General features: G+C 58.4%; 1 protein-coding gene across 2 annotated transcripts in view; it reads left to right on the forward strand.

Annotated features, from left to right (window-relative positions):
• The first annotated feature begins 2,926 nt into the window (after positions 1 to 2,926).
• SEMA3F (semaphorin 3F) overlaps positions 2,927 to 24,875 on the forward strand; it is a 29,847-nt gene continuing 7,898 nt past the window's right edge. The window contains exons 1-7 of one of the 2 annotated variants that reach the window (XM_049640516.1): positions 2,927 to 3,171; positions 7,116 to 7,275; positions 21,413 to 21,573; positions 21,658 to 21,720; positions 21,838 to 21,957; positions 22,665 to 22,757; positions 24,301 to 24,394. In XM_049640516.1, the coding sequence (XP_049496473.1) occupies positions 7,164 to 7,275; positions 21,413 to 21,573; positions 21,658 to 21,720; positions 21,838 to 21,957; positions 22,665 to 22,757; positions 24,301 to 24,394 (643 nt within the window). In that variant the 5' untranslated portion in view covers positions 2,927 to 3,171; positions 7,116 to 7,163. The remainder of the gene's footprint in view (positions 3,172 to 7,115; positions 7,276 to 21,412; positions 21,574 to 21,657; positions 21,721 to 21,837; positions 21,958 to 22,664; positions 22,758 to 24,300; positions 24,395 to 24,875) is intronic. The other variant, XM_049640517.1, reaches the window with a different exon arrangement.

The following is a 24,875-nucleotide window of genomic DNA, read 5'->3' on the forward strand; positions in this document are numbered from 1 at the left end:
GGCCCAGCAGGGGGAAGTCAGCCTGGCCTGGCTGTCTCACTTCAGGTGACCCCACAGGGCATCCAAGGTGGCTCTCAGGTAGAGCTAGAAGCTGAGTAGCTTTTGGAGAGGAAGACAGAAGGACTCTGGGTGGCAGGGAAAGTGTTTGGTGGGGGCAGCTAGTCTAGAGGAGCTAGGTGGTAGGACCAGGAGTTGGCTCCTGGCCTCTTGGCTCTTGGCTCATGTTTGCTCTTGGATCTGGTGTTGCAGGGATTTGCTCTCTTATTCATTCAGTGAAGATTTATTAAGCTCCGTTAGTGTTGCGCCGGGCTCCAGCACTTATTGCCAGCCCCCGAGCGCCTGTCTGGGTTGCAGGCCCTTGGCTCCATGTGGGCCCCGTGGCCTGGTCCTTCCGTCTTGGAGCCTTCCAATAACTCCTGAAAAGGCCACCTTTTTCTGACACCACAGCATAGTGGTTACACACCTTATCCTGCTTCTCCCAGGGTCCTCTTCCTCATCTCTACAATGGGGACGGACTGATGGTAGAACCTGCTTCTCAGAGGGATTGTGAAGTGCCTGGGGGTAAATAATCATAAACTCTGCTGGCAGCGTGCAGGGCCTCCCAATGTGGCATCTGGGGCTGGGCTCAAGGCGTCTTTAGACCCCTAAATTGAAGGTAAATTGTAGGAGGGTCTACTGTATTCCTTCCAATAATGCATATTTTATATGTATAATAATATATATCATGATACAAGATGGCCAACCCAGCATGGAACCAGGCAGGGGTGCTGTGTGGATTCACTGCTGCAATGATTGCTTTTATTTATATCTATTACTCAGCCTTCTCAGATTGTTAGGAGAGAACTGGCATTCCATTGTGTGAGGTGGGCTCAGCTATAGGTCTCTTCCCTCTCCCTGTGTGCCCCACCCCCACCCCCTCAGAAGGACTCCATGTACTATGTCCATTCTGTGGGTCTAAGTGGAGCTCCATGGACAAGTCGATTGAGTTTCTTTTCTTCCCAACCCAGCACCCTGGAATCTTTGGCAAGTCCTAACAGTTCTGCTTTAGTGACCATGATGATGAGGATGCTGGGGGTGGTGACAGCGATGGCCAGGCTATGAGAACACCAGGGAAGCTGGGCATGGGGGTGGGGGAGTGTGTAAGGGATGGTGTTGGAAACCACAGTGATGGTGGTGCAGAGTGGTGGTGGCCTTGGGATGACCCTGGTACGAGGAGTAGGGGTGAGGAGGGACAATTATCACAGTATTTTAAATGAGACGTAACAGACAGTAGGGGTGCAGACACTGTCACTGCAGCCACCATAACTCCAGGCTGGTGTTTCCTTGCTTCAAATGGTCTCTGCCTGAAATATGTGAGCCAGCACTCCAAATTGGGGACAGAAGACCCTCACTTGGGTTCTTACCATCCCACTCCACTCTACATTCACAGTCAACCAGTCAGTAGATCAGAGAGAGAGATGCCTTCTCCAAGGGGTCTTATTAGCCAGGAAGAGAAGGGGGGAGGAGGAAGAGGGAGAAGGGGAGGAAGAAGAAGGAGGGGAAGAGAAAAGAGGAAGAAAAGAAGGAAAAATAGGGGAAAGGGAAGAGGGTGAAGAGGAGGGGAAGGCAGAGCAAGAGACAGGAAAGAGGGGAAGGGAAAGGAGGGGGGGCAAGAGAAAGGACAGGAGAGGGAAGAGGGAGAAAAGGAGAGAGAAGAGGAAGAGGAGGGAATAGAAGAGGGAGAAGGGAAAGAAGGGAGGAGAGGACAAAGAGGGCCCATGCCCCTTGGGACCTCAGCAAAGTGAATGGGGTAGGGCTCAGACTGTGGTCCTGGCTGGTGAGGCCATGGCCTTGGGGGTTGGGTTGGGTGTCTGGTCCCTTCCTGGGATCAGGGTAGGCCTCTGGCTCAGTTGCTGGGTCCTGGGGTCATCACGAGGCCATTTGAAAGCAAATGTCCCTTTTAGGAGAGGAGGCCCACCCAGCCTATCTGGCTTCTCTAGGAGTATGGAACTATAAGGGATGGATGCATCGGGCTGCTGGCTTGAAATAGGGCTGGACGTTGGGGAATCACAGGGAGCCCTTGAGTGAGTGGACAGAGCCGTGAGGCTGGGTTGCTGACCTGGCCTGGGCTGGAGGCAGCGAGCAGGTCCAGCGATGCCAGTCGTCCCAGGGGCTGCACCGCCACCTGCTGAGCGGCTGGGGCAGTCCTGGGTCCCAAGCTGCGGGACTCACGCGCGGGGCCAGGCGCGGCCCGCAGCAAGTGGGAAGGAGTGACACGGCAGGGGGTGAGCAGGTGAGCGCAGGCTCCTTGCTCCCCGGCGCGCCCGCCCTTCCCGCCAGGGAGTTGAGTGCCCGAGTAAACACCAGACGCGGTGTGCACGGTGTATCCACGGAGAGACAAAGCCAGGGCGGGGCGGGGGCGCCGCCCGCGAAGCCAGGGCGGGGGCGCGGGGTGCAGATTAGTCTCCCCTGGCGCGGACTGCCCCACAGCCCGGGAGCCCCGGGCCCAGCCCGCGGACAGGTGGAGCGGGGGCGGGGCGGCGGCCGGGCGGGTCCCGCCCCGGGGGTGGGGCCGGGCGGGGCGGGCGGGGCGGGGCCGCGCTATGCAAATGTCGCCCACGGGCGGCCAATTGCCTGCGCTCCCCGCGCGGCTCCGAGCGCCCCGTCCCGCCGGCGGCCGCGAGACCAGAGCGAGCGAGGGAGCGAACGGCCGCGGTCCGGCGAGCCCCGAGTGCAGCACAGGGCCAGGGCGCGTCGCGAGGAGCGGCGCAGCCCAGCGCGGCCGCCCGGCCCCAGTTCAGCAAGCAGGCGAGCACCACCGGGCCGAGCCAAGCGCAGCTCCCCTAAGCCGAGCGCGCGCCGTCGCCCGCGCCCCGCGCCGGGGAATGCGCCCTCGGCGCGCCGGCCAGGGGGCGCCCGTAGCCCACCCGGGGGGAGGCGGCCCCGAGCGCCCCTGAGCCTTCCCATGGCCCGGGCTGGGGCCCGGGGCCTCGGCTGCTGACGCGCCCGAAGCCCACAGAACCCGTTAAAACCCGGGCCGCGGCGTCGACCCCGGCTCAGGCACAGCGGCGAGAGGGCGCGGGCAGGGCCATGGCCCCGGGGGGCCGCTAGCGCCGGCCGGCCCAACCGGGAGCGGCTCTGCCGCCGCCGCCCCCGCCGCCCGGGAGCCCAGGCCCCGCCGCCGCGGAGGAGGTGAGTGCGGCGGGCACCGGGAGGGAGCCGGCAGGGTGTCGGGCCACCCCGCGATCCCTCTGGGACCTGGGGCATTGTAACTCTGCGGAAGTGTCCGGGGCGCGGGGATCGGAGAGGCTGCGGGCTTCCCGAGGATGCAGGGGAGATAGGACTGGAGTGGGCGCCGTACTTGTCCGGGCTGCCTGTTCCCTTATCATCGGTGGGACATAGAGATGTATGGTTGGTGTGTCCTGCGGGGTCACCAGTGTGCAAAGCAACTTTTTAATCATAAGATTCTGAGTGGGTGGGTGCTCCCAAGCACCCCCCACGTTCCTGGAGCAGATACCCCTTCTCCTGGGTCAGCTCTTTCCCACTAACGCCTCAGGCAGCGTTCTTCCCCTTAGGTGCGCCTGTTCTGCCTCAGTGTCCTGATCCAGATCATCTGCTGTAAGGGAAGCGCTGTACTGGCAGATCCCACGTGGAGGGTCCCCCAGATCAGCAAGGCAGGAGGACCTCCAGCCCTGAAGCTTTTCTCCGAACCCTGTGCTAGCCCCTTGACCCCCAGCTTCCAGCTTGGGTTTGCTTTTCCAGCAGGGAATCTTGCTTGAATTAGGGACCTGGTTGTGGGCTGTAGGTGAGGTAGGAGAGCCTGTTAAGCCCTCCCATTTGGGCAGGCTGGGGCCCCAGTGGTGAAATGGGCAGGGGACACTAGGAGCTTGGTGGGCTCACCTAGAGCAAGTGGGACCAGAGAGTGTCAAGGTAGCCCAGGAGTGAGGCAGGGCTGGCAGGATGGGTCAGCTGGAGCTGAGGCTGAGGGGCTGGCTGCTTAAATAACTTACAATTCTTGAGATAACTGTGTTGAGAACACCAGCCCATGAACACCTGGGGGAGGGGGATTACCTGAAGGCACTGGTGTGTCCACCCTGGAGCTGGGCCAGGTTGTGGGTTACAGTTCTCCTGAATTCACCCAGGTTCCCAGAAGCCCCTGTCCTAGTTGCAGAGACCGGGGAAACTGTATTCAGGGGTTGGGAGGCTCATCCCAGCCCAGGGAGTCGGATAGAGCTGGGGCCTTTTCTGAGGCTGCACAGGAAGTGTGCCTAAACCCATAGGGTAAGGTGTGCTGGAAGGCAAGGGCACCAGGCAAGCCTACCCCTGCTGCTGCCCCTCAGTTCTGAAGGAGCCAAGCCCGGAAGTGCTAGGGTTGGGGGAGAGAAGGCCAGCAGCCTAGCCTCAGTGCCTCCCATGCTCTGTCAGGCATACCTTGAGGGGGAGGATGAAACTGAGCCCAGGTGACCTTGACTGGGAAACCCCTGACCATGAAAGGGGGGTTTCAATCCCAGCTGTGGTGGTGTAGCTCTGCTTCCTGGTCCATGGGTGTTGGGGGAGGGGGAAGCCAAGGAGCCAGAAAGGATCTGTGGCCTGCTTGGGGGTAGAGGGGATATCTTAGGGCTGGGGTGCTGTTAATAATTCCATCCCGTGTTCCCCCGCAGCCCCTGCTCCTGCCTCCCTTCCATCCAGGCAGTTCTCAGCTCTGAGGAGCTAACCTCCCTTCTCTGAGGCAAGCTGCTCACCGCCCCCCACCCCCCACCTCACTCTAAGCCTGAGAGGTCTGGATCAGGCCAGACGGTGCGACCACCTAGCCCCCTGCGCTACCCCCAGGTGCCTCCAGACCCCCTTGTCTGGCCGCCCCTTCTCTGCACCCCTTGCCAGCCCCAGCTCCTCGGTTCTTTGTTCGAACGTCTCTCCTCCGTCCCTCCCTCTCTCCTCCCTCTCTCCTCCTCCCTCCCGCCTGCCTCCCTCCCTTGCTCCCTCCTGCCAGGCTTCTTTCCTTCTTTCTCGGCTCTCCTCCTGGTGGGCTCCCAGGTGGCGGTGGCTGTTCCTTCTCTGTCCACCCACCTGGTTCGCCTGACTGGGGGCTTCTCTGAGGCCGAGGCTAAGTGGAATACATCTAGGGGCTGGCAGAGGGGAAGCAGCTGTGGAAGTGCCCTCCCCTTCCTTCTCTCTGTCCCTGTCTTCCTCTTCTTCCTTCCCTCTTCTCTTCTTTTCCATCCCTCATGCGGCCAAAGAGGGAGCCTGGACTTGGGTCTGAAGCCCCAGCAGACTTGATCACCCCCCATTCACTCCTTTAAAGGGCCAGGGCATTGTGAGAGGTCCCTGTAAGGGCCCAGTGGGGCAAACCCCTCCACCTTCCTGGATACCTTGGGGGCTCTAATGCTGTCCTTGGTGACCCTGCGCTTGTTACCACCACAACGGATGCAGAAGAAATGAGGTTATTGGGGTGGGGGGGGATGTGAGTTAACCTGAGCCCCCTGATACATAGGATCAAAGGTTTCTGAGGGACCCAGACTGTATCTTGCCCTCCCCAAGCCAGGACAGTGTTCCCCAGCTTCCTTGAGCCCCACCCCACTAGCAGGTCAAGTTCTTGAGCAAACACATGCTTGTGAGGACGTGTGTGGGCATGCAAGTGTGGACGTGTGTATATCCACAACTGTTAGTGGGGGCCTCCCAGGTGTATCGGAGGGTGATGGTGGCTCTACAGCCCTTTCTCCTACCTGCCCCCTCTCACCAGAGCCTGCTATTCAGTCAGCACCAGCTTTGTGCCCCAACAGACTGGGGGAGGGGCTGGTTCTGTTCTCCCCTCCTCCAGCCAGTCTCCCCAGGAGGGAGCTTCTGTGATGGGTGGGGGATCTTGAAGCAACTTGAGAGGTGTGTCAGGCACTCTGGAGAGGGTGTTCCCACAGAGGGCACCACCTGGGGAATGGGCCAGGAGGCCTGAAGCTGCACTTCCTGTCTGAAGAACCACCAGTGGTTTGCCCTGGTAGGAGAGGCAAGGGCTCCGGGGCTCCAGGGGAGGTGGGTCTAGGGAGGCCTCAGGGTCTGTTGTGTGGAGCCTGACAGATGTGGATCCTGGGCCTTGCCTCAGCATATGGCAGCCAGTGCAGGGGATTAACAGGCCACAATACCTGTCACCCTACTCCAGGGTCCTAGAAATGGGCCTAGGGTCTTGCCTCCCATGGGAAAAGAGAATAGACAGGGCAGACCTGGAGGATGGGGCTCACACTGTCATTCTTGGTGCCCCCACCCCCAGTGTATCTGGGTAGGGGGGGGGTTGGGAATTGGCGCTGGGTTTTGCCGGGAGGGAGCAATATGTTCTGACAACTGGTGCTGGGCTGCGTTTACCCAACAGCCAGCCTGCCTGGGGAGACAATATTTGAAAAACATAGTATCAAAACTTGGACCTGCTGGGATATGGGGGTTCTGAGGACACCGAGGTTGGCTCAGACCCCGCCCCAGGCCTGTTGGCCATCCCAGCTCCACTTTCTTTGCTCTCTAGAGGCAGAGCTGGAACTCACCTGGCAGCAAGTCCTTCTGTACATCTTACCTGGATCCCTCCTGCTGTGATTTCAGATTTTGCCTCCCCTTTTCTAGCTGCTGTCTCTCCCACTTTGGGCTGTCTGTGTGTGTCTCACTTATCCTCCACTCTCTCCCATGCCTCTACCCCAGTAATCAGGTTCAATTTCCCTGTACTGGGAGGATAGGTTTGGCTGGAGCAGGCAGGACTGGATCCATCTCTTCCTCCAATCCTTGAGGTGGGCGAGGGAAGGAGCAGCCCATTTGGTTGGGGGTGGGCACAAAAGAGAGAGCCTGCTGGGAACTGGAGGGGACTGTAAGATTGCTTGCTTCAGCAGGACCCTGTGAATGGAATTCAGGATGCTGGGGCGGGGGGCATTGTTTGAGTCTCCAGTGGCCCCTGTTAGCTCTGGTGACCCCAGGCTGCACCTGGTTGTTTGGTCTTCAGGCCCATTGGCTACACCTTCCCAGACAAAGGCAGGTACAAAAAAGTATATCAAGTTTGCACACTGGGGCTTTCATGGTCCCAGGCTGAGGGTGTGAGCAAGGAGAGTTGGTAGGGGAGGACGCCCCTATCTGCCTTATACATTTTGATCTTGGTTCCCCCTTTCCAGGTGTCCAGACAGCCGAGCCTGCTTCCTGGGCCCTAGGCCCCTCCCACAATGCCTGTTGCTGGTCTTCTCCTTTGGGCTTCCCTACTGACTGGGGCCTGGCCAGCCACCCCCACCCAGGACCACCTCCCAGCCACGCCCCGGGTCCGGCTCTCATTCAAAGGTAAGAGGCTGCCTTGCCCTGGCATCCTCATCCTCTGTCCACAGAGCTTGGCCCGATGCTGAGGAGACAGGGAAGACAAGGCAAAAAAGACATATTGTGCAGCCACATGGGTCACCCTGGTTGTGTGGGTGGGGAGGAGAAGGACAATGGTAACTTGCCAGGAAAGGCTGGAGAACGGGCCACGTAGACATTTCAGAGAAGTCTCCCGAGTCTGGGCCCCTTCTGGAGGCAGAATGTGGGGTCTCAGGCTGGGTGGCCTAGGGTCTGCGGAGTGCCTTCCTCTGTGTGATAGATAATTGGGGAGAGAGAGATGCCACTTCCTCCAAACTTGTGGAAGCCCTTCCTTGCCACAGCTCTGTGTCTGGTCCTGCCCTGGATGGTCCCTGGGGTGGAAGGGCAGATAGTCAGTCAGACACTGAGGCCTCAGGAAGCTGGAGAGGCAGGACCTACTCTGCTGGGGTGTGGGTCTCTAGATGGGAGAGGTTCCCAGGAATCAGGGAGGGTGCTGTTGGCTGTGAGGGGAGGGCAGGCTACCTGGCTAGTTGAAGGAGAACACATGCTAAGAGACAGGTCTGAGCTCCTGAGATCCCCAATGAACACATTGCTTTGGAAGTCACTGGAAGGTTTTAATGATGGGTTGGGGTCTGCAGAGTGAGAGGTTCCCCAGCTTCATTGCCTTTGTACCTCACCCACTGGCAGGTGAATACACATGGCACACACTCAGGGTGTCCAAATGGCTCACTCACGAGCCACTTCCTCAAAGGTCTGTGTGATCAGAAGATTCTCCCCTCCGCCTGGGGAAAGGGGTGGCAGCCATGCTGGGATCTGGGGGATCTGGGGTCACTGCTGAGTTCTCCTCTGGCCCAAGGTCACTGTGTCCAGTGGGCTGCCCTGGGTGGGGCCCACTCAGCCCTGGCTGGCCAGATTTCCGGGCACACATATTGGGGTGAAAGGCTGGGCTGACTTTTCCTTCCTCAGGTTTGGCCGAGATCCAGCCTCCACCTCACCATGTTCCCACGTCCCCATGTCCCCAGCAGAGCCCCTCCCTTGTCCTTATCCCACCATGTGAGTCGATGGGGGGAATGAGGAGTGCATTTCTGAAGATGCACCTGGAAGAAGTCCAGTGTGGGGCCTGTGGAATGGGCTGAGGGTGATGCTTTTGGTTGTAAGAGTACCCCTTGCCCCCAGGCCTGGGAAGGGGAGAGATTTATTCTGCCGTTACCTCCATGCTTCCCTGGTGGATTTCCTTAGAGCAGATTAATAAATCTTGAAGGGGCCTGGCCCCCCCTCACTCCCTTCCCAGCCCAGGGTGCCGGCAGGAGGAGCAGAGCATCCCCTCCCCCCCACCAGGGCAAGGGGGGTGGGGGCTTGTCTTCATACCTCTGGGACCCTAGAACCCAGACATCCACCCTGGGTAGTATTTTTGTCATCACCCTGGAGACCTATAAGGGGAAGCAAGAGAGATAAGACTTAGGGAGTTCCTCTATATGCTCCTTTTAAACCTTCTTAGATCTCCAGAGACAAAGGGCCAAAGACTTTTGTTCCTGTTTTCCAGAGAGAGAAACCGAGGCTCAGGCAAGGGCAGGGCCAAGGTCGGGCAGGAGGCAGAGGCGAGGCCAGAAATAGAACCCTGGTGTCCTGGCCTTGCTGACGCCCACATTGGTCAGGTCGATTCCTTCTCAATTAGCTCTGAAGCCGACACCCGCAGTGACTAAAAGCCCAGCTTGCTGGCAGCCAGCCTATGGTGCTGACTGCTGTGGCAGCCTGGGGTGGGGCCATAGGGTGCCTGGGGCCACCCTATCCCAGGTCTCTGTGCCCTCACACACACAGGCTTCCCGGCCCTGGATGACTTTCCCCATTCCCCACTTACCTCATGTTCTAGTTGTATGCTTAGAAATCACTTAATTTAGGGGCGCCTGGGTGGCGCAGTCGGTTGGGCGTCCGACTTCGGCCAGGTCACGATCTCGCGGTCCGTGAGTTCGGGCCCCGCGTCGGGCTCTGGGCTGATGGCTCGGAGCCTGGAGCCTGTTTCCGATTCTGTGTCTCCCCCTCTCTCTGCCCCTCCCCCGTTCATGCTCTGTCTCTCTCTGTCCCAAAAATAAATAAAAAACGTTGAAAAAAAAAAATTTAATAAAAAAAAAAAAAGAAATCACTTAATTTAGCAGATACTTGAGTCCCTACTCTGTGCCAGGCCCCCATGCTGAGTACCAAGGGGTCTGCAGTGAACAAGTCTCAGTCAGACTGTCTGAAAAGATAATGGACATCCAGTTGGTCAGTGCCACCTGGGAACCCAGCGCTTACTGTGAACCAGGCCCTATGTATCCACCCCCCATGCTGGACCGTCTCAGCACAGTCATGTACACAAAGTGGCCCTTGGTGAAGAGTAGGTCCTCACTAAGCATTTACAGAGAATGGATACCATCAGCCATAGAAACTGGGATCTCACAGCCAGGCCAGGGACTAGAAAAGGGGTGGGGGGGTGGGGGCTTCTTCTCCCAGGCATACCTGAGGTTCATAGAGAGGGTTGCTCTCAGAAGCGCTGGTGGTCACTTTGGCTCTATGCCTCAGTTTCTCCTTCTGTGCCTTGCCTGGATATAGCAGTTGGCATACCAGGCCCCAGGGACTCAACCTAGGCCCTCCCCACCCCCCACCTTGGTCTTGCTGCAGTTGGGAGGTGCTAGTTCCGGCCTGGTTGGGCCAGACCCTCCCGAGCCGGAGGTGCTGGCATGAGGGGCCACACACTGCCCAGGGCAGCTAAAGGAACAAAGGCAGGAACTGGACCAGGCTTGGGCTTGCTGCCTGTGCATTTGCCTGGGCACCCCAGCCAGGCCAAAAGCTGAGAAAGTGTAAGGGAGAAGGGGCCCAAGGTTCAGTTAGAGTCCAGGTAGGGGGGGGCTCCTATGGCCCATCTCCTGAGCTTCCATTAGCAACACAGCCAAGGTCAGGCAGAAGTGAGGGGTCAAGTGGGGAAGATTTCCAGGAGAGATGAGGTGTCCTCTGAGAGCTCATGGATGCTTGGGACCAGAGAGCCTGGACAGCAGGACCCTTTCCTCCACCCATCCTTGTCTGGAGTCCCCTTAACCCCAGAGTCCCTGGCCAAGCCTAGGAGAAAAAGCTTTCCCTTCCCCCATCCTGAGATGACCCAAGCCAGGGGGCACCACCTCCCTCTGCAGCAGGGAGGTGTGAGTGCCCTGCCAGGTCCTTTGTTCAGCTTGGGGAATGTTTACTTTATCCCAGGAAGCCACCCCCACAATATGCAGCTGCCTGCTGCCTGGGCTGGCTTTGGCCAGGACACAGGGGCCAAGAGGTGTTTGGTGGAGGAAAAGGGTCCTTCCTGTGATGACATGAGGTGGCTGGGCTACTGGGGAAACCAAGGCAGGAGTAGGGAGATAGAGCAGAAGAGTCAGGAAAGATAAAAATAATAGAAGTAACAGTAGGTACCCATGATGATAACCATATGGTGGTGTCTCCGAGGCCTGAGAGGGGTCTCCATGGGTTTTCTGTGAGGTTTCCTGTCACTCAGCAACAGCTAGAGCCTGGCTCTGTCTGATGTCTGAGCTTGTCTCAGGACCAAGAGAGTGAAGGGTGGATTGGGGGAAGCAGGTATAGCCCTCTTCCATGAGCTAGGGACAGGGCTCCAGGATCCTGCAGTGCTGGCCTTAGCCTTCCCAGCCTCATTTCCTAAGGAGAGGGTTGAGGTTGCACTGGGCAGGCTTCTCATACCCTCTGCTTACAGAAGCAACAGCACTTGGGTTTGCTTATTTCCTGTAAATCCAGCTCTCCATCATCCCAGTCCACTACTGATCAGAGTCCCCTAGGAAGCTGTCTCCTTTTGGAGACGGAAAACAAGGGTCCAGGAGAGGAAAGGGCTCCTGTGTTCAGAGTAGCCCTGGAGTTTGGATCTTCTCTAATTCCAGGCATAACTGGCTTGCTCTGTGGGGAAGGACACTCTGTAGGTGGAGGGTGAGTGGGTAGGTGCTGGTCACTGCCTATGCACCCACCCCAGCCCAGCCTCTGAGCCTCTGGGGCTAATGGCCCAGAATAGTGCCACTACTTACGTCATCTGCATGTGGCATCAGAGAACCAGAGTGGCCAGGTCTCCTTGTTAGGAAATGATGAGATTGGAGGTTAGGAGAGGTCATAGCCCGTTTACTTCACCCAAGGGGGGGATGAAGAGTGGGTGAATATGGGTTCAGGTGGAAGTGCCTTTAGCCCTGATGGAGCATTGCCCCACCCCCAGGCCTGACTGCACAGTGAGGAGTGGGGGATGTGCCCTTGCCTCCCCAGGGGCTCCCTGGCCAGCCAAAGGAGGCTAGGAGATTCAGAACACAGAAGAGGAGGTGTTGGGGAGAGGCCAGAGGTGGCACCAGGGAACTGGGTAGAGGTCAGGTGTTTCTGATAGCTACAGTGGGATTTGGAGCTAGCAAACTGGGGAGGGGCTGGTATTCCAGATGAGCCAGGAGGAGGGAGGTAGGAAGACCCAAAGCGTGAACTTGAGCCCAGATTCCTGCATTTAGGATCTCAGTTTTCCAGGAAATGGGAACTGCCTTACTCCTGAGAGGGGACTTGGAAGTGGCCACTTCGGGAGTTGGGAGGTCCTGGAGGCTGGCTGCCTCTCAGCTGGCCAGCAATTGGCGCATGGAGAGAATGGAGCAGGTCCTGGTACTTGCTGAGAACCTGTCTCAGGCCCAGCCTGAGTCAGCCAGTTCAGGGCTGGGGGCCTTCAGCTGTGGTCCTTCCAGGTCCAGCCAAGCCTCAAACGGGACCGCCACTAGCTGGGCCTCAGCAGCACAGGCCTTGTCTCTGGTTCCCTGGCATGACGCCCGCCCCTCCCTCTCTGGCTCCAGCTTCCCTTGGCACCGAGTGAGGAGCTGGTGCATGCTCAAGGAGTAAATCATGTTCCTTGGCAGCCCCCGCTGCTTCGTAATCGTAAAGAATTTAAAGAGAAACCGCCAAGATAAAAATCTCATTCTGGCCCATAAAGGTATCTTTCACTCTGTGGCTTTGGAGGCAGTGGCCTCAGAGTGGGCTCCTGGCTGTCTGCACCTATATGTATGCACCTCCAACCCTGTGACCCCTCCAGGGGTGGCGGGGGGCCCAGAGGTTGTCTTCAGAGCCATGGGTACTTGGCCTCTGACCCCTGGGAGACCTCCAGCTCCTTCCATGGGACTTAAATTTGGTAGGATTCGAAGGTGGTGGTGGTTGAGAGGACTGTCCCTGAAGGCAGACAAGCCTGCCTTCTACCTTTGTCAGCTGTGTGACCTTGGGCAGGTGGCTTAGCCTCTCCAGGACCTGGCTCCCCCTGTGTAAGGTGGGGACTGCAGTGGCTCAGTGCAGGCAGCATCCTGAAGGCTTAGGCTGCTTTGCTTGCATCCTGGCCATGGATAGATCTTGAGTAGTGAGCCTCTCTGTGTCCCTGCTGCATTGTCTGTAAAGTGGGGATAAGAATGGTTTTGGCCTCACTGGGAGGCCTCACGTGGGAGGATTAATTTTGTGAATGCAGTTATGGCTCCTGTGAAGGAAGTCTCAGGACTTCCTAACTAGGAGCTATGCTGAGGGTGGCAGAGGGGTGAGGGCTGGTCCTGGGGGAGGCCCAAGGAATTCTGCACTACTTCACCTCTCCCTTGAGATTTCTAACCTTTGGTGAAGGTGATGGTGTTTGGAAAGGACTGCAGAAGGTACCCTGAGCCCTGTTCTGGGAGTGGGGTCAGGCAGAACTAGGATGCCACTATCATGGGCATCCGGTCAGGCTTCCTGGAGGAGGCTGCATCTCAACAGGGGCAGGGAGACTGTGGGAGGGAAGAGCAGGAAGCAGAGGTGAGGTGTGTGTGCCATAATACCTGGGGGAAGGGCAAGATACTGGATGGAGTCCTGCTCTTGCTGCTTTGACATAGCGTTTGTACTTGTTCCTTGTGGTTTTTAAGCTCTTTGTTCCTCATGGCAAAGGCACCAAATACATATGGTGAGGAAAATCCAATGAGAGAGGTGCACTGGGTAGGGCCATGCCTTGGAGGGAGCTCCCCACACTGAGATAAGCTCCCCACTCTGTTTGGGACCCATGAGCAGCCACAGTGACCCCTCTCTGAGCACTGTTATGGCTCCTACAGCTTGTGTTAGGGGTGACTGGACCCCTTGCTCACTTGGGCATCTGTACCACTGGGCTGAGAGCATGGTTGCCTGGCCTGGCCTGGTACTGTCCTGGGAATTTGAGCCCCGTCTCAAGGGAGCCCTTGGAGTTTTGGAGAAGCAGAGAAGATTCCTGCTGCATTTTTCTTAGAAATAGCAAGAGGGCCTTTGCCAGAGGCCTGGATGCCAGAAGGCTCCGGTCTGAATCCAAAGCTCAGCTCACGTGGGTGCCTGAGCTTGGCAGGCCTGTAGCCACCGCTTCCCACCCTGCCACCGCTCCACCCCTCCCCCACTACTGCTCTCCCCCCTCAACATACCCCAGGCTGTTTAGCAGTCTCAGGGAGAGGGTGGAGGCCTCCTGGGTTCCAGACCCTGACCACTGGTCCTGACCCAGCAACGAATGGGCCTGGGTGGTGGCTGCTGGCCTAGGATCCAGGAGGCTTGCCTGTGGGGGAGGGAGGCCTCAGCTAGGCTGACTTGTGGCGTTCTCACCGGGGCTGCTGGCAAGTACGGGTATCTGCTGCATCTCTGTAAGGCAGGGACAGCCCCAAAGCAACAGGCCCCTCCAGGGACCAGGAAGTCTTTGGGGTGTGAGGCCTCAGCTCCAGATCCCCCTTCCCCCACTCTTCTTCCTTCCTTCCTCCCTCCCCCTCATCCCCCCCCTTGCCTCCACCCCTCCCATCCCCACCCTGACCCCCTCCTTGGCTTCCTACCCGGACGTGCTCTTTCCTCTGAGGTCTCTGCACCCAGCCAAGAGCCATGTTTCTTTCCACTTAGGGCTTGGTGCTGATGCTCTCATTTCCCTCCAAGGGCAGCGTCCACTGCCTGTGTACTTGCCGGTCGGCCAGCATGGTGGGTCCCTTTGGGTCAGACGCTACAACTGGCTGAGGAACAACTAGAACTCAGGGGCCCTGTGGGCTCCTGCAACACCCAGGGGGCCTCTGCCCAGGGCAGCCTGTGCTGTCGCTCTCGCTGTCGTTTGTTTTGTTTAACACCCTCCTGTCCCAGCACCAGGCTTGTGTGGAGAACTCACTGCCTTCCTGGACTGGTGACCAGCTGAGTCCTGTTTGGTCTCCCAATTCTGTCCTGTTGCATCCCCTAAGGCTGACCCTAAGTACACATCTGTCTGTTCAATGCCTCAGTTTCCCCATCTGAATGTTGGGAAGGAGACTGAGACTGTCCGGACATCCTGGGACTCTCTGGGCGGGTGACATGAAGGGCTTGTAGGGACCCCAGGAGTCCAAGGAGGGCAACAGAGATGGGGGCTGGGTGCAGGGTAGGGGGAGGGTCTTGACACCCACTAGCCTGTCAGTCCCATCCTGGCCTGTCCGTCTGGTTGATTTATCGGAATAAATGAGCCATGGAGAGTTTGTTGTCTTTTGCAGTCAGGGAGGAGGTGGCGGGGGAGGGGGGGAAGGAGTGAGGGGTTTCCGGGCTAGGTCTGGAATGTGGGAGGCGGGGTGGACCCCTGAGGCCAGTGGAGCTGGAGGCCTGATCCACTCTCCCCACCTGAGAAATGGATCAGTGCGACCCCTCCCCACAGGGCCAACTGTCTTCCCAACCCCCTTCATGCTTCTTGGGGCACATTCCTGTGTGAGCTGCTTGCCTGGCCCAGGCTGCTGTCTCCTACCCCATGCACAGGGGCTGCCTGGTCCCTGCAGGCCAGCTTTGCCCCTGCACTGTGTCCTTTCCAAACGGGTAGAGCTCTGAGCTCTGCCTGGCTGGTAAATGCCCAAAGGTGTCCTCATAGGCATCTGCACACGCTGTTAAGGGTCCTACATGGACCTACAAGGGTCCTCCTGGCTCCGTCACCAGCCCAGACCCAGATGATCAGGTGCCATGGGGGTGGGCAGGGATCACTGGAGCACCTAGGCTAGAGAGCTCCCTACCTGCTGGGACAAAACAGTCGAAAGTTATTGGACATCCTCGTGGGAGAGAGGTGTAGAACCCTGGGTTTCCAGCTGGAGTGTGTGCCAGGGTATGACCCTGCTGCGTCTTCCCTCCTGGCTTTTCCTGGGTCAGGTTGAGCTGTGCCCCCAGCCTGTCCTCTCCTGGGCGGAGTAGGCGGGCACTGGGGCGGAACGGGCGTGGGAATAGCATGGCTGAGCCTGCTGGCCCCAGGCTCCAGCCCTCAGCCCCCCGCCCCCAGCCCCCAGCCCCCAAAATGGGAGGGAAGCCTACAGTGGAGCTTTAGCCCAGCTGGGTGGCTCCAGCTTGGCTCTGGCTTGGTGTTTACTGAAGAGCTGGGATGTTTACAGTAGCCCTTAAGAGGGGCCCCCTAGTTCCAGAGGATTTCCCAACTTGAGGGTCCCACTGGGGCTCTTCAGACTTCACTACCTTCCCACACCCCTGGGGTAGCATTTCAGAGTATAGGGACTGCAGCCATCCCTACCCTCACCAGGACTGGGCCAGTGTCACAGCACCTGTCCCTCTGCCCTCCACCCTGGTCTTGTGTCCCTTTCCCCTGGAGGAGCCGACATTCCCAGGAAGTGGCTGCTCTAGATGGTGAAATACGGTAACTGGGTCCCTAGTTCAGACTTTTAAATTAAATTCAATCAGAGCAGTTATTGAATATAAACACACCGAGTCATTTACATGTTAATTATGTTGAATGGACTACAAGGCCATAATTAGTTGTTAATTGGGTGAGAGCGGCTGTAATTGGTTTTGTTGGCACCGACCTGGCTCACCTGCCTGGGGGGAAGGGGGGGGGCGAGTGTGGATGGCTCCTGGGGAGGCCTCTGGGTGTCCAATATGGAAAGCCTGGCTCAGGAATGGGTTGGAGGGGACAGATATTAAGGGGTTTTGGGCCAGAGGAACTGGAACCTACCCCCCAGGGAAGAGGCAGCTTAAACCCTAGGTCTGGTTTCTAGGGATTCCCATTCAGAACATTCCCCGGATAGAAAAGGGACTGAGACAGCAAGCCCCTGGATCAGCTGTGACAGTCTCCCCTGTCCAGCTCCATGTGGGACCTGACCCTGAACTAATGGTAAATGCCCAAGAGAGTCCATGGGAGCACAACACAGATGTCACCCTGGTATATATCCCTGCAGATGCTGGGGCCCTGGGTTGGCCTAGCCAGTGTTTAGGTTTTGGCTTTGGGGTATGAATGAGGTGGGTGTGCTAAGCGGGGAGGGGGGGGGGAGGGAGTGAGGGGGAGGGAAGGTGCATGGAAAGGCTTCAGGGGCTGCCCTGCCCCCAGCTCAGTCTGGCTGGGGCTCCCAGGGTTGTAAGGCTGCGGCCAGGGACTGAGGCCTTCCGGCTGGCCGCTCATTAAAAGAGGATTAGGCTGGGAGCCAGGGGGCCAGCCCAGCCCCCAGGCCTTCCTCTGGGGCCCCTCACAGCTTTGGGGGGGTCATAAGGGGCTGGGGGCCACCCCTCCCTAGAGCCCCCTGGGGCATCCAGTAGAGACTGTCTAGACCCTGCCACTCCTTCTGCCGCCAGTGCTGACATCTCGTCCACCTCAGTTTCCTTCCTTGGAAGGGCAGGAGGATAAAGCACTGACAGAGACCCTGGCCAGCACCGCCACCTCTCACCCCCAACCTCATTTTTCTTTAGCTCAGGGATTAGGGCTGCTCTGGCCCACATGAGGTCAGAGGTCAGGGCTGGGCTTCAGAGACCCTCTATCACCCCCAGTACTCAAGCACAGCCAGGGGAGGTGACACTGTCAGTCAGGACCTGCTGCTTTGTGAGGCTGTAACCAAGGGGGCGGGGTACCACCTCCACTCCAGGACCCCCTTTTTACAGCAGCCCCTGCCTCACTGACAACAGAGCCCGTGTCCTAGAGACGGGCAGCAGGGGTCGGCAGCAGGGGTCAGGGCCGCCCACTTGGGGTCTTCGGGTGAGGGCTGCACACACACCTCCTTAGTGCTGTCCACACCCACCACATCCTTTAAAGTGAGGCATCAGCTGCTTCCAGCGGGGAGGAAACAGAGACCCCCAAGGCTAAACCCCTATGGACTAAGAATGTTCCTGCCTCTGGACGTTTGCCAGGCCATTCTGGGCCAGGACCTTGAGTGTCTAATGGCCATAGGGAAGTTCTAGAGGCTGGGAACGGCTGCGGAAATGAGGTGTCTGATGCCAGAAAAGGCTCTTCCTTCCCAATGACGGGAAAAGACTTCCCGGATGTCACCCCACCCAACCTGTGCCCAGCCTGGGTGAGGGTATGGGGGTGGGGTGCCCTTCCCAGGAGGCATTATCTGGGCACACCATACTCTCTCCCCACGGTCAAAGCTTATCCAGACTTGAGTTCTGACATCCACAGAACCTTTGATTGTGCCCCAGCCCTCCCTCAGTAGTGCCATGGAGATGGGGGATAGGTGACACTCCTGCTATCAGAGCTGGGCCTGGGATAAGTGGAGCAGAGGAGAGGACAGGCCTGAGGACATGGCAAGGCCAGGTCAACACCGACCTCCACAACAGATGCCCCCTTGGACCCCCAGTTCCCCTTGGCCCAAGTCTCTGCTCCTTAGTGGGGCTGGGGGCCAGGAGGATCTAGCCCTGCTGATGCTACAGGTGTCAGAGCAGGAAACCCAGGACTACTGGCCCACTTCCTGCTCTGTGCCAGGCTTCTTGGAAGAATGAAGGCCTCCAGCTCCTTTGCCCTATGGCAGGTTAGAGAAGGGGGACAGGATACTAGTTTCACTTCTCACCCTATGTCTTGAGGTGAGCACCACTCTCCTCTGGGCCTCAGTCTTCCCGTCTGGAGTTGGAGTACAGGGCTGTCATGGGGACTCTTGTTTTAATTCTTTCCTACAATCTGACATGAGTGAGATGAGCACTGCAGCCATGGACTGCTATGTCCACAGCCCTATACCCAGTTTACTCCAGGGACCTGGAAAAGTCATCCTTCTCCACCTCAGTTTTCCTTTCTGTAAGCTGGGTTTAGATGGATGATTCAGGGTTTAACTCTGCTCCTGAGTTGAGGGTGGGGTGGAGACAGGCTAGAGTTAGGGGAAGGCTGGGGCTGAGTCAACAGGAAGCCCCTTCCTGCCCCATGGCCTTCTCTGCTCCTCACCCAGCACTAGGAAATGGTATAGCCAGGATGTCCTCCAAGAGATGGTGACATCTGGGAGCCAGCTTGCATGGGGAAAGAACTTGGGACCACATCCCATTCTCCTGTCCCCACCAAGGCAGAGACAGCCCATGAAAGATGGTGGGGGGAAGTCCCAAGAAATACTCTGCTGTCAGCATTTCCCGGAGTTCGAAGCAAGACCCTTACCTTCAGGGATCACCTTGAGTGTCAGTATTAGGAGGGCTCAAGAGATGGTCTAGATAGGAAAATGAGGACAGAGTGCCCTGACTGGGGTCATAAAGCCCACGCCAAAGTCAAAGATTCCTGAACTTTGGTCCCACCCCTTTCCCACCCCACATGGCCTCATGGGGGCTCCCCCTCAAAGTTTCCACAGTGACCAAAACATCATGTCCTGTGACAACAGAGCCATTGACGCCATATCCCATGGCCACAGGGAGGGGTCCTGAGTCACATGCCCTGTTGAGGGAGGGAGAGTTACCTTCAGGCCTTGCCCTCCCAGTGGGTAGTGCTCACCACCAGGACTGGCTTTGCCTGGGCCTGCATCTCCTTTAGCCCCAAGGATCACGGACCTGGGTGGGAATCCTATCCCTATGCTCTTGGTCCTGTCACTTCTCTTCTCTTGCCTTGCTGTGCTCATCTGTAAATCAGATGTTGTCAGCTCAAGGTTTTGCACATAATAGGTGCTTGATGAGTGAATGGGAGGCTCCCTCCAGCCCCACCTCCACCCAGGGGTTAGGGAGCAGGGACTGCAGGTTTAGGAGGAAGGATGTCAGATCATAGGGAGTCTCCTGCTCCCCATGTAGGTCTGCTGAATGAATGGTCTCTCCACTGCCTTTTTCACAGAAGGGGATGGAGCCTGGAGTGCTGGGGCTCTGAGTTGTGGAGGGTTACTTGGACTTGGGGCTTCGGTACTGGATCACAGAAGGGGGTTCCAAATTACAGAGACCCAAGACTGGGCAGGGATGGAGGGTAGATGTCCTTGGGGCTAGGTATTTGGAGCTTACTCTACCCTAGGTAGGGAAAAGTAGGTACACACTTGAACCCCTGCCTCCCTCTCCTCCATTGGCCCCCAAATGCCCCCTAACCCAGTAGAACGGGTAAGGGTACAACAAAGACCGTGCCCCCAGCCGGGGTATAAATAACCCCTGGCGGGCTGTCCCAGCCTGGGGGGGCTCCGCTGGCAGCCCCACTTCCTCTCTGGCTGCTTCCTGGCCCTGGGGGTGGGGGAGTGTTTACTTTCCTGTTGTCACTATGGCTGGGTGGCCAGGCAGGGGACTCCAAGTGGCCCAACAACAGGTGCAGGACAGGTGCCCAGGCTGCCCTGCCTAGGACTTCAGAGGCACCGCCGGACAGGCGGGTGAAGCCGTAGCCAGGCAGGGATCGGCCCTTTGATCCCTTGGCGTCCCTGCGTCCCAGCGGTTGGCCAAGGTCATCACCTGTATTCTCTCATCGCCACACAGGGCCGGGCAGGGCAAGGCCTTTGCTTGCCCCCCCCCCCCAGCCCCTCAGATGTAATTCTGGGTCTGCTGTGGGAGTCCCCTGGCTCCCAGCCCACTTCCCAGGCCCATCTCAGCACATCCTGGAGCTCCCATCCGAAGCTGCTCTCAGGCACAGCCCCTCCAGCTCCACTTCAGGGTCCTAGCACACAGCAGGGGTCATGGTCAGCCAGGCCAGTCAGAGACAGCTGCCTGAGTCAAGGTCAACTTTGACTGATGGGATGAGGCCACCTGCTGGTCCCATCTTCGGATGGCATCTAGGGCCTCGGATCTCAGCTGTTCTCCCTTTCCAGAACTCCCCCTTGATTGCCTCACCTAGGAAATGGGTTACCAGCTGTGATGTGGGAAGATGGTATATGTATGATCGCCTTCATGAGTGCCTCATCTGGTGCAGGACATGTGTGTGCACACGTGCGTGCCTGGGCCATGTGCACACATGCATGTGCTCTTCTGTGTGCCTCCATCTCAAGCCTCCTGTGCTGGTGAATATTCGTCACCTTCACTATAATCTTTCCTCTCCTGCTGAGCTAAAAATAGCTGGGGGTGGGTGGAGGAGGGGCTTGACAAGAAGACCCCTTGGCTCTCCCCATCCCAGAGGAAGGTTCCCAAGTTTTCTAGAGTCCTGTGTTTGTCATTGGCCTGTCACTGGCCAAGTTCCTTCCTGTCCTTCATCCCTAGAAATGAGGGCTTTCCCCCAGCAGTCTGGGGATGGGAGGGCCAGGGCTGCCAGACTCATGCAGAAGAGAAATGAAGGACTCAACGGGACCCTGCCCCCAGGCTTGGGACACTAGTGCTAGGGGGAGGGCTTCTTTCCCAGGAAAGACTATTCCTGGCTGGTTCAAAGTGGCCTGAAAATTCCACCTGCAGCAGCCCAGTGGGATCTGGGGGAAACCCAAGTTCTGTTGGACAGTATAGCTCCAGCAGGGCTTTTCAGTGTCCTGGCTAACCAGCTTCAGACAAGGTGGGGACCATAGTGTGTGTCAGCTTGGCCTTCTGTCTGGTGGGTAGCTGGGGTGAGGACAGGGCATCCCAATCTGTGCCAGCGTCTGCAGGCTGTCCTGGATGCACCTGCCCCCCACCCCCAACGCCCCAGCTCGTTAACCCTTTTAGGCCCCTGTGGAAAGCAGGCCCCATCCTGAGTGTGGGAGCATTAACCCCCAGCTAAGCAAAGACTCTTTGATGCTATCACGTGCCCTGGTCCACGCCCACTGGCTTTCATTGGGACCCAGAGACTGGCTGGGGCTGCCCATGAGTCAGGGCTTTAGCTCTGGGTGTGGCTCTTTCCCTGGCCTGCCCACCTGTCCCACTTTCTCCTCTCAGCATCTCAGGGACTAGAGAGGGAGCTCAGTAAGCTCTAGAGGAGAAGCTAGGGGTTTAAGACAATTGTGTGGTAGGGGTTTCCCCCCCCCCCCCCCATCAAAGGGGACATGTCTGGCTGGTCCCCAAGGATCCTAACTGCTGCCCTGACCTCCACCCACAGAACTTAAGGCCACAGGCACTGCCCATTTCTTCAACTTCCTGCTCAACACAACCGACTACCGAATCCTGCTCAAAGACGAGGACCATGACCGCATGTACGTGGGCAGCAAAGACTATGTGCTGTCCCTGGACCTCCATGACATCAACCGCGAGCCCCTCATTGTAAGGGCCAGCCCAGGTGCCAGGTTGGGGGGATGAGGAACATGGGGCCCCAGGGCTGCACCCTCTGATCCCTGTCTCTGGCAGATCCACTGGGCGGCTTCCCCACAGCGCATTGAGGAGTGTGTGCTCTCAGGCAAGGATGGCAATGTGAGTGCAGAGAGGTCTACAGGTGGCATCGGGGGGGCGTGGGGGCAGGTGACCTCAGGGAGGTAGTGGGGCCAGAAAGGCATCTGGGCACCTCCTTGGCTTTCCCTCTGGCCCCAGGGTGAGTGCGGGAACTTCGTCAGGCTCATCCAGCCCTGGAACCGAACACACCTGTATGTGTGTGGGACCGGCGCCTACAACCCCATGTGCACCTATGTAAACCGTGGCCGCCGTGCCCAGGTAAGCCGTGCCCACCCTGGCCCTGTGCTGCCCCATTAGTGGCCACGTGCCAGGGTTCTGATGGGAGGATGAGCTTGAGCCCCAGCCCTACTACTTTCCAGCCCTGTGACCTTGGGTGAGTGACTTCTTTCACTTCTCAGAGCCTCGGTTTCCTCACCTGAAGATGGGGCTAATAGCTGCCTTTCTCACAGGTCGGTGTGAGGAGGAGGCAGTGAGCTAACGCTCCCAAGGCTCTTAGCACTGTGCCTGGCATGTAGTAAGCGCTCGCTCCATACGTGCAACAGTTCTCCTGGCTGTGCCTGTGGACCGTGCCCCTGCAGCCAAGCCAGAGGGCCTGGCAGGGCCTCGGCATCAGGAGGCTGGACACCTGGGTCAGCTTCTGCCACACGGCCCGGGGGAGAGCTGCCCCTTCCCCAGCTCTGCCCCACCCTGCCCGCTTCTGCCTTTTTCCATTTCCATGTGGGCATGTATGTAAGCTGGTGTGACCTTGTAGGACAATTGTGAGAGTGATTGGACTTAGGGACACGTGTGTGCAGGTGCTCGACAAGCTGTGTGTATGTGTGCACGCACAGGCACATATGTGTACTCTGGGGGTCCGGGTGCTCGCGTGTGTTCCTGGCATGTGTGGTATGAGAGGCTGGCAGCCCGGGCCCGCTCCCCCAGCCCCTGCCACCCCTGGCTCTAACCCCTGTTCCTCATCTTCTCAGGCCACGCCCTGGACCCAGATGCAGGTGGTCAAAGGCCGAGGCAGCAGAGCCACGGATGGTGCCCTCCGCCCGACGCCCACAGCCCCACGCCAGGTGGGACTCATCCCTCCAGGCCCTTGCCGGGCAGCACTGCCTCTGAACTGAACTCACCCTGGGCCTGGCCTTCCAGCCAGGAACCTGCACCCCAGGCCAGTCTCCCCAGTGTCTTCCCTGTACTCTGGGAACCCCATCCCACTCCTTCCCTGGCAGTGCCCTCAGGCTCTGAAGGCATTCCCAGCTGGATTCATGTCAGCCACAGTGAGCCCCTACAGGCAAGAGATCATGAAGGACCAGGTAGGGAAGACAGCCTGAGGACAGCAGTGCCTCAGCCCTCAACATATGTGTGTAGACGTGCATGAGCATCTGCCAACATACGCTTGGGCACGTGTTGTGCATTCTCAAACTCACACCTTAGGTAGCATCCAGAGTCAGAACGTGCCACATGTATGCAGTCTGCCATATTACTCTCAGGTGTCCATGCCCCATGCCTCCGTGGGTCGTGGGTTGACACCGGTGTCCCACATACTCCCATGCTTGGGATTCTGCTCCCTTGGGGTGGAAGGGACAGAACTGTCTGTCCACTAGTCACAACTCAGGACTGGGCTGGGGGGCCTGGGGCTGGGCAGGGGCGGGCAGGGGGGCAGGGGCTGCCAGTGAATGATAGAGCAAGTGGTCACTTGAGCAGATGTGTCTGTGACGGGGAGTGCTGAAAAGTGGGGCCGTTCAGACTGCACGTGTGCCCAGGGTGTGAACGGTGGGTTCCGTGTGCTGACAGTGATGCGTGCCAAGCTGTGTGTGCAGCCCCGTGCGTGCAGAAAGTCATGTGTGCAGAGTGTAACTGGAAGCGGGCCTGTGTACACCTTCCCATCACCATCCCTGCCACCTGCTGCCACCTCCTTCCTGCCTCTGTGCCTCTCTTTTCCCTCCCTTCGTCCCACGAGCTCATCCTGGTCCCAGTGCCTTCAACAACCTTTCTCCTAGCATCTTCAGGGCTGGGCTGGGAGGCATGGGGGGCTTTGTGAGTCCCATGTGGTCTGGGCTGGACCCCTCAACTCCTTGCCCACTGTGGAGACATGGGGAACTGGGGGCTCTGCTGAGGGGCAGAGGAAAGGCTATGGCCTATTATTCTGTCCTGAGGACTACAGGTAGGACATAAAGCCTGGGGACACGGTACCCTCAAAGCCTTCTGGCCTGGTGAGACCTGGCAACAAAGGTCAGGACCAAAGGCCTTTGGTCAGTACCTCCTGCCCTGGTCAGGCGGTCAGCCTCATCTTGGCCAAGGACAGGCAGCCACAGCTCAGGTCAAGCCCAAGGGGGCCCTGACCAGAGTCATCCTGAACCAGTTGGCATGGAGGGGCTTCAGCCCCTGATTCCCAGGTCTTATCTGAGACCAGGAAGTAGCTCCCTTGGAACGTGCAGTGTGGCCCTGCCCTGGGAGATCTGGCTGGACAGTTAAAACACAAGGATATCTGGGGAGTGAAGGGGTGGCTTCAGGGTGTCCCTCGGGGCCTGCTCTCACCCTGGGAGCCTGATGACCCTTGCCCTCCCCAGCTGTGGGACCAGCTTGGACGATGCTGAGCTCCCCTCTGCCCTGCAGGATTACATCTTCTACCTGGAGCCCGAGAGACTCGAGTCAGGGAAGGGCAAGTGTCCGTACGACCCCAAGCTGGACACGGCCTCAGCCCTCATCAGTGAGTGCCTCCACCCCACCCTGGTTCTACAGCCTAAGTGCGTGGCCTCTGCCTCTGGAATGGGGGTCATGGCACCAACACTTACCTCAGGGCAGAGACCATGACCATGCCATCCCTGAACCCTCCCATGGGGCCCCACCTGTCAGGGGGAGGGTTATAGACCAGACCCCAGTGTGAGCTGAGGGGTAGAGACTAGTGGTGTGAGCCTCTCTCCAGAGTGGGTACCCCCAGAAGAGGGTACAAGGGGGGGCCAGATCCTACCCTAAAATAGTGTCCATGCAAAGGCCAGAACCCTCCCAGCCACAGGCCACCTAAGAGAGAAGAGAAGCTTGGTCTGTACTGGGAGAGGTATGAGGGGAGTGGTTCCCTATACATTCTTGGTTTGTCTGGGAGGCTGGGAGAGCCCCACAAGGAAGCACGGATGGAGAGTCGTGGCCCTCTGACCAGCGCGGGGGGGGGGGGGGGGGGGGGGGGGGGGGGG

The sequence above is a fragment of the Panthera uncia genome, chromosome A2, assembly GCF_023721935.1.
Source record: "Panthera uncia isolate 11264 chromosome A2, Puncia_PCG_1.0, whole genome shotgun sequence".
Classification (NCBI taxonomy): Eukaryota; Metazoa; Chordata; class Mammalia; order Carnivora; family Felidae; genus Panthera; species Panthera uncia.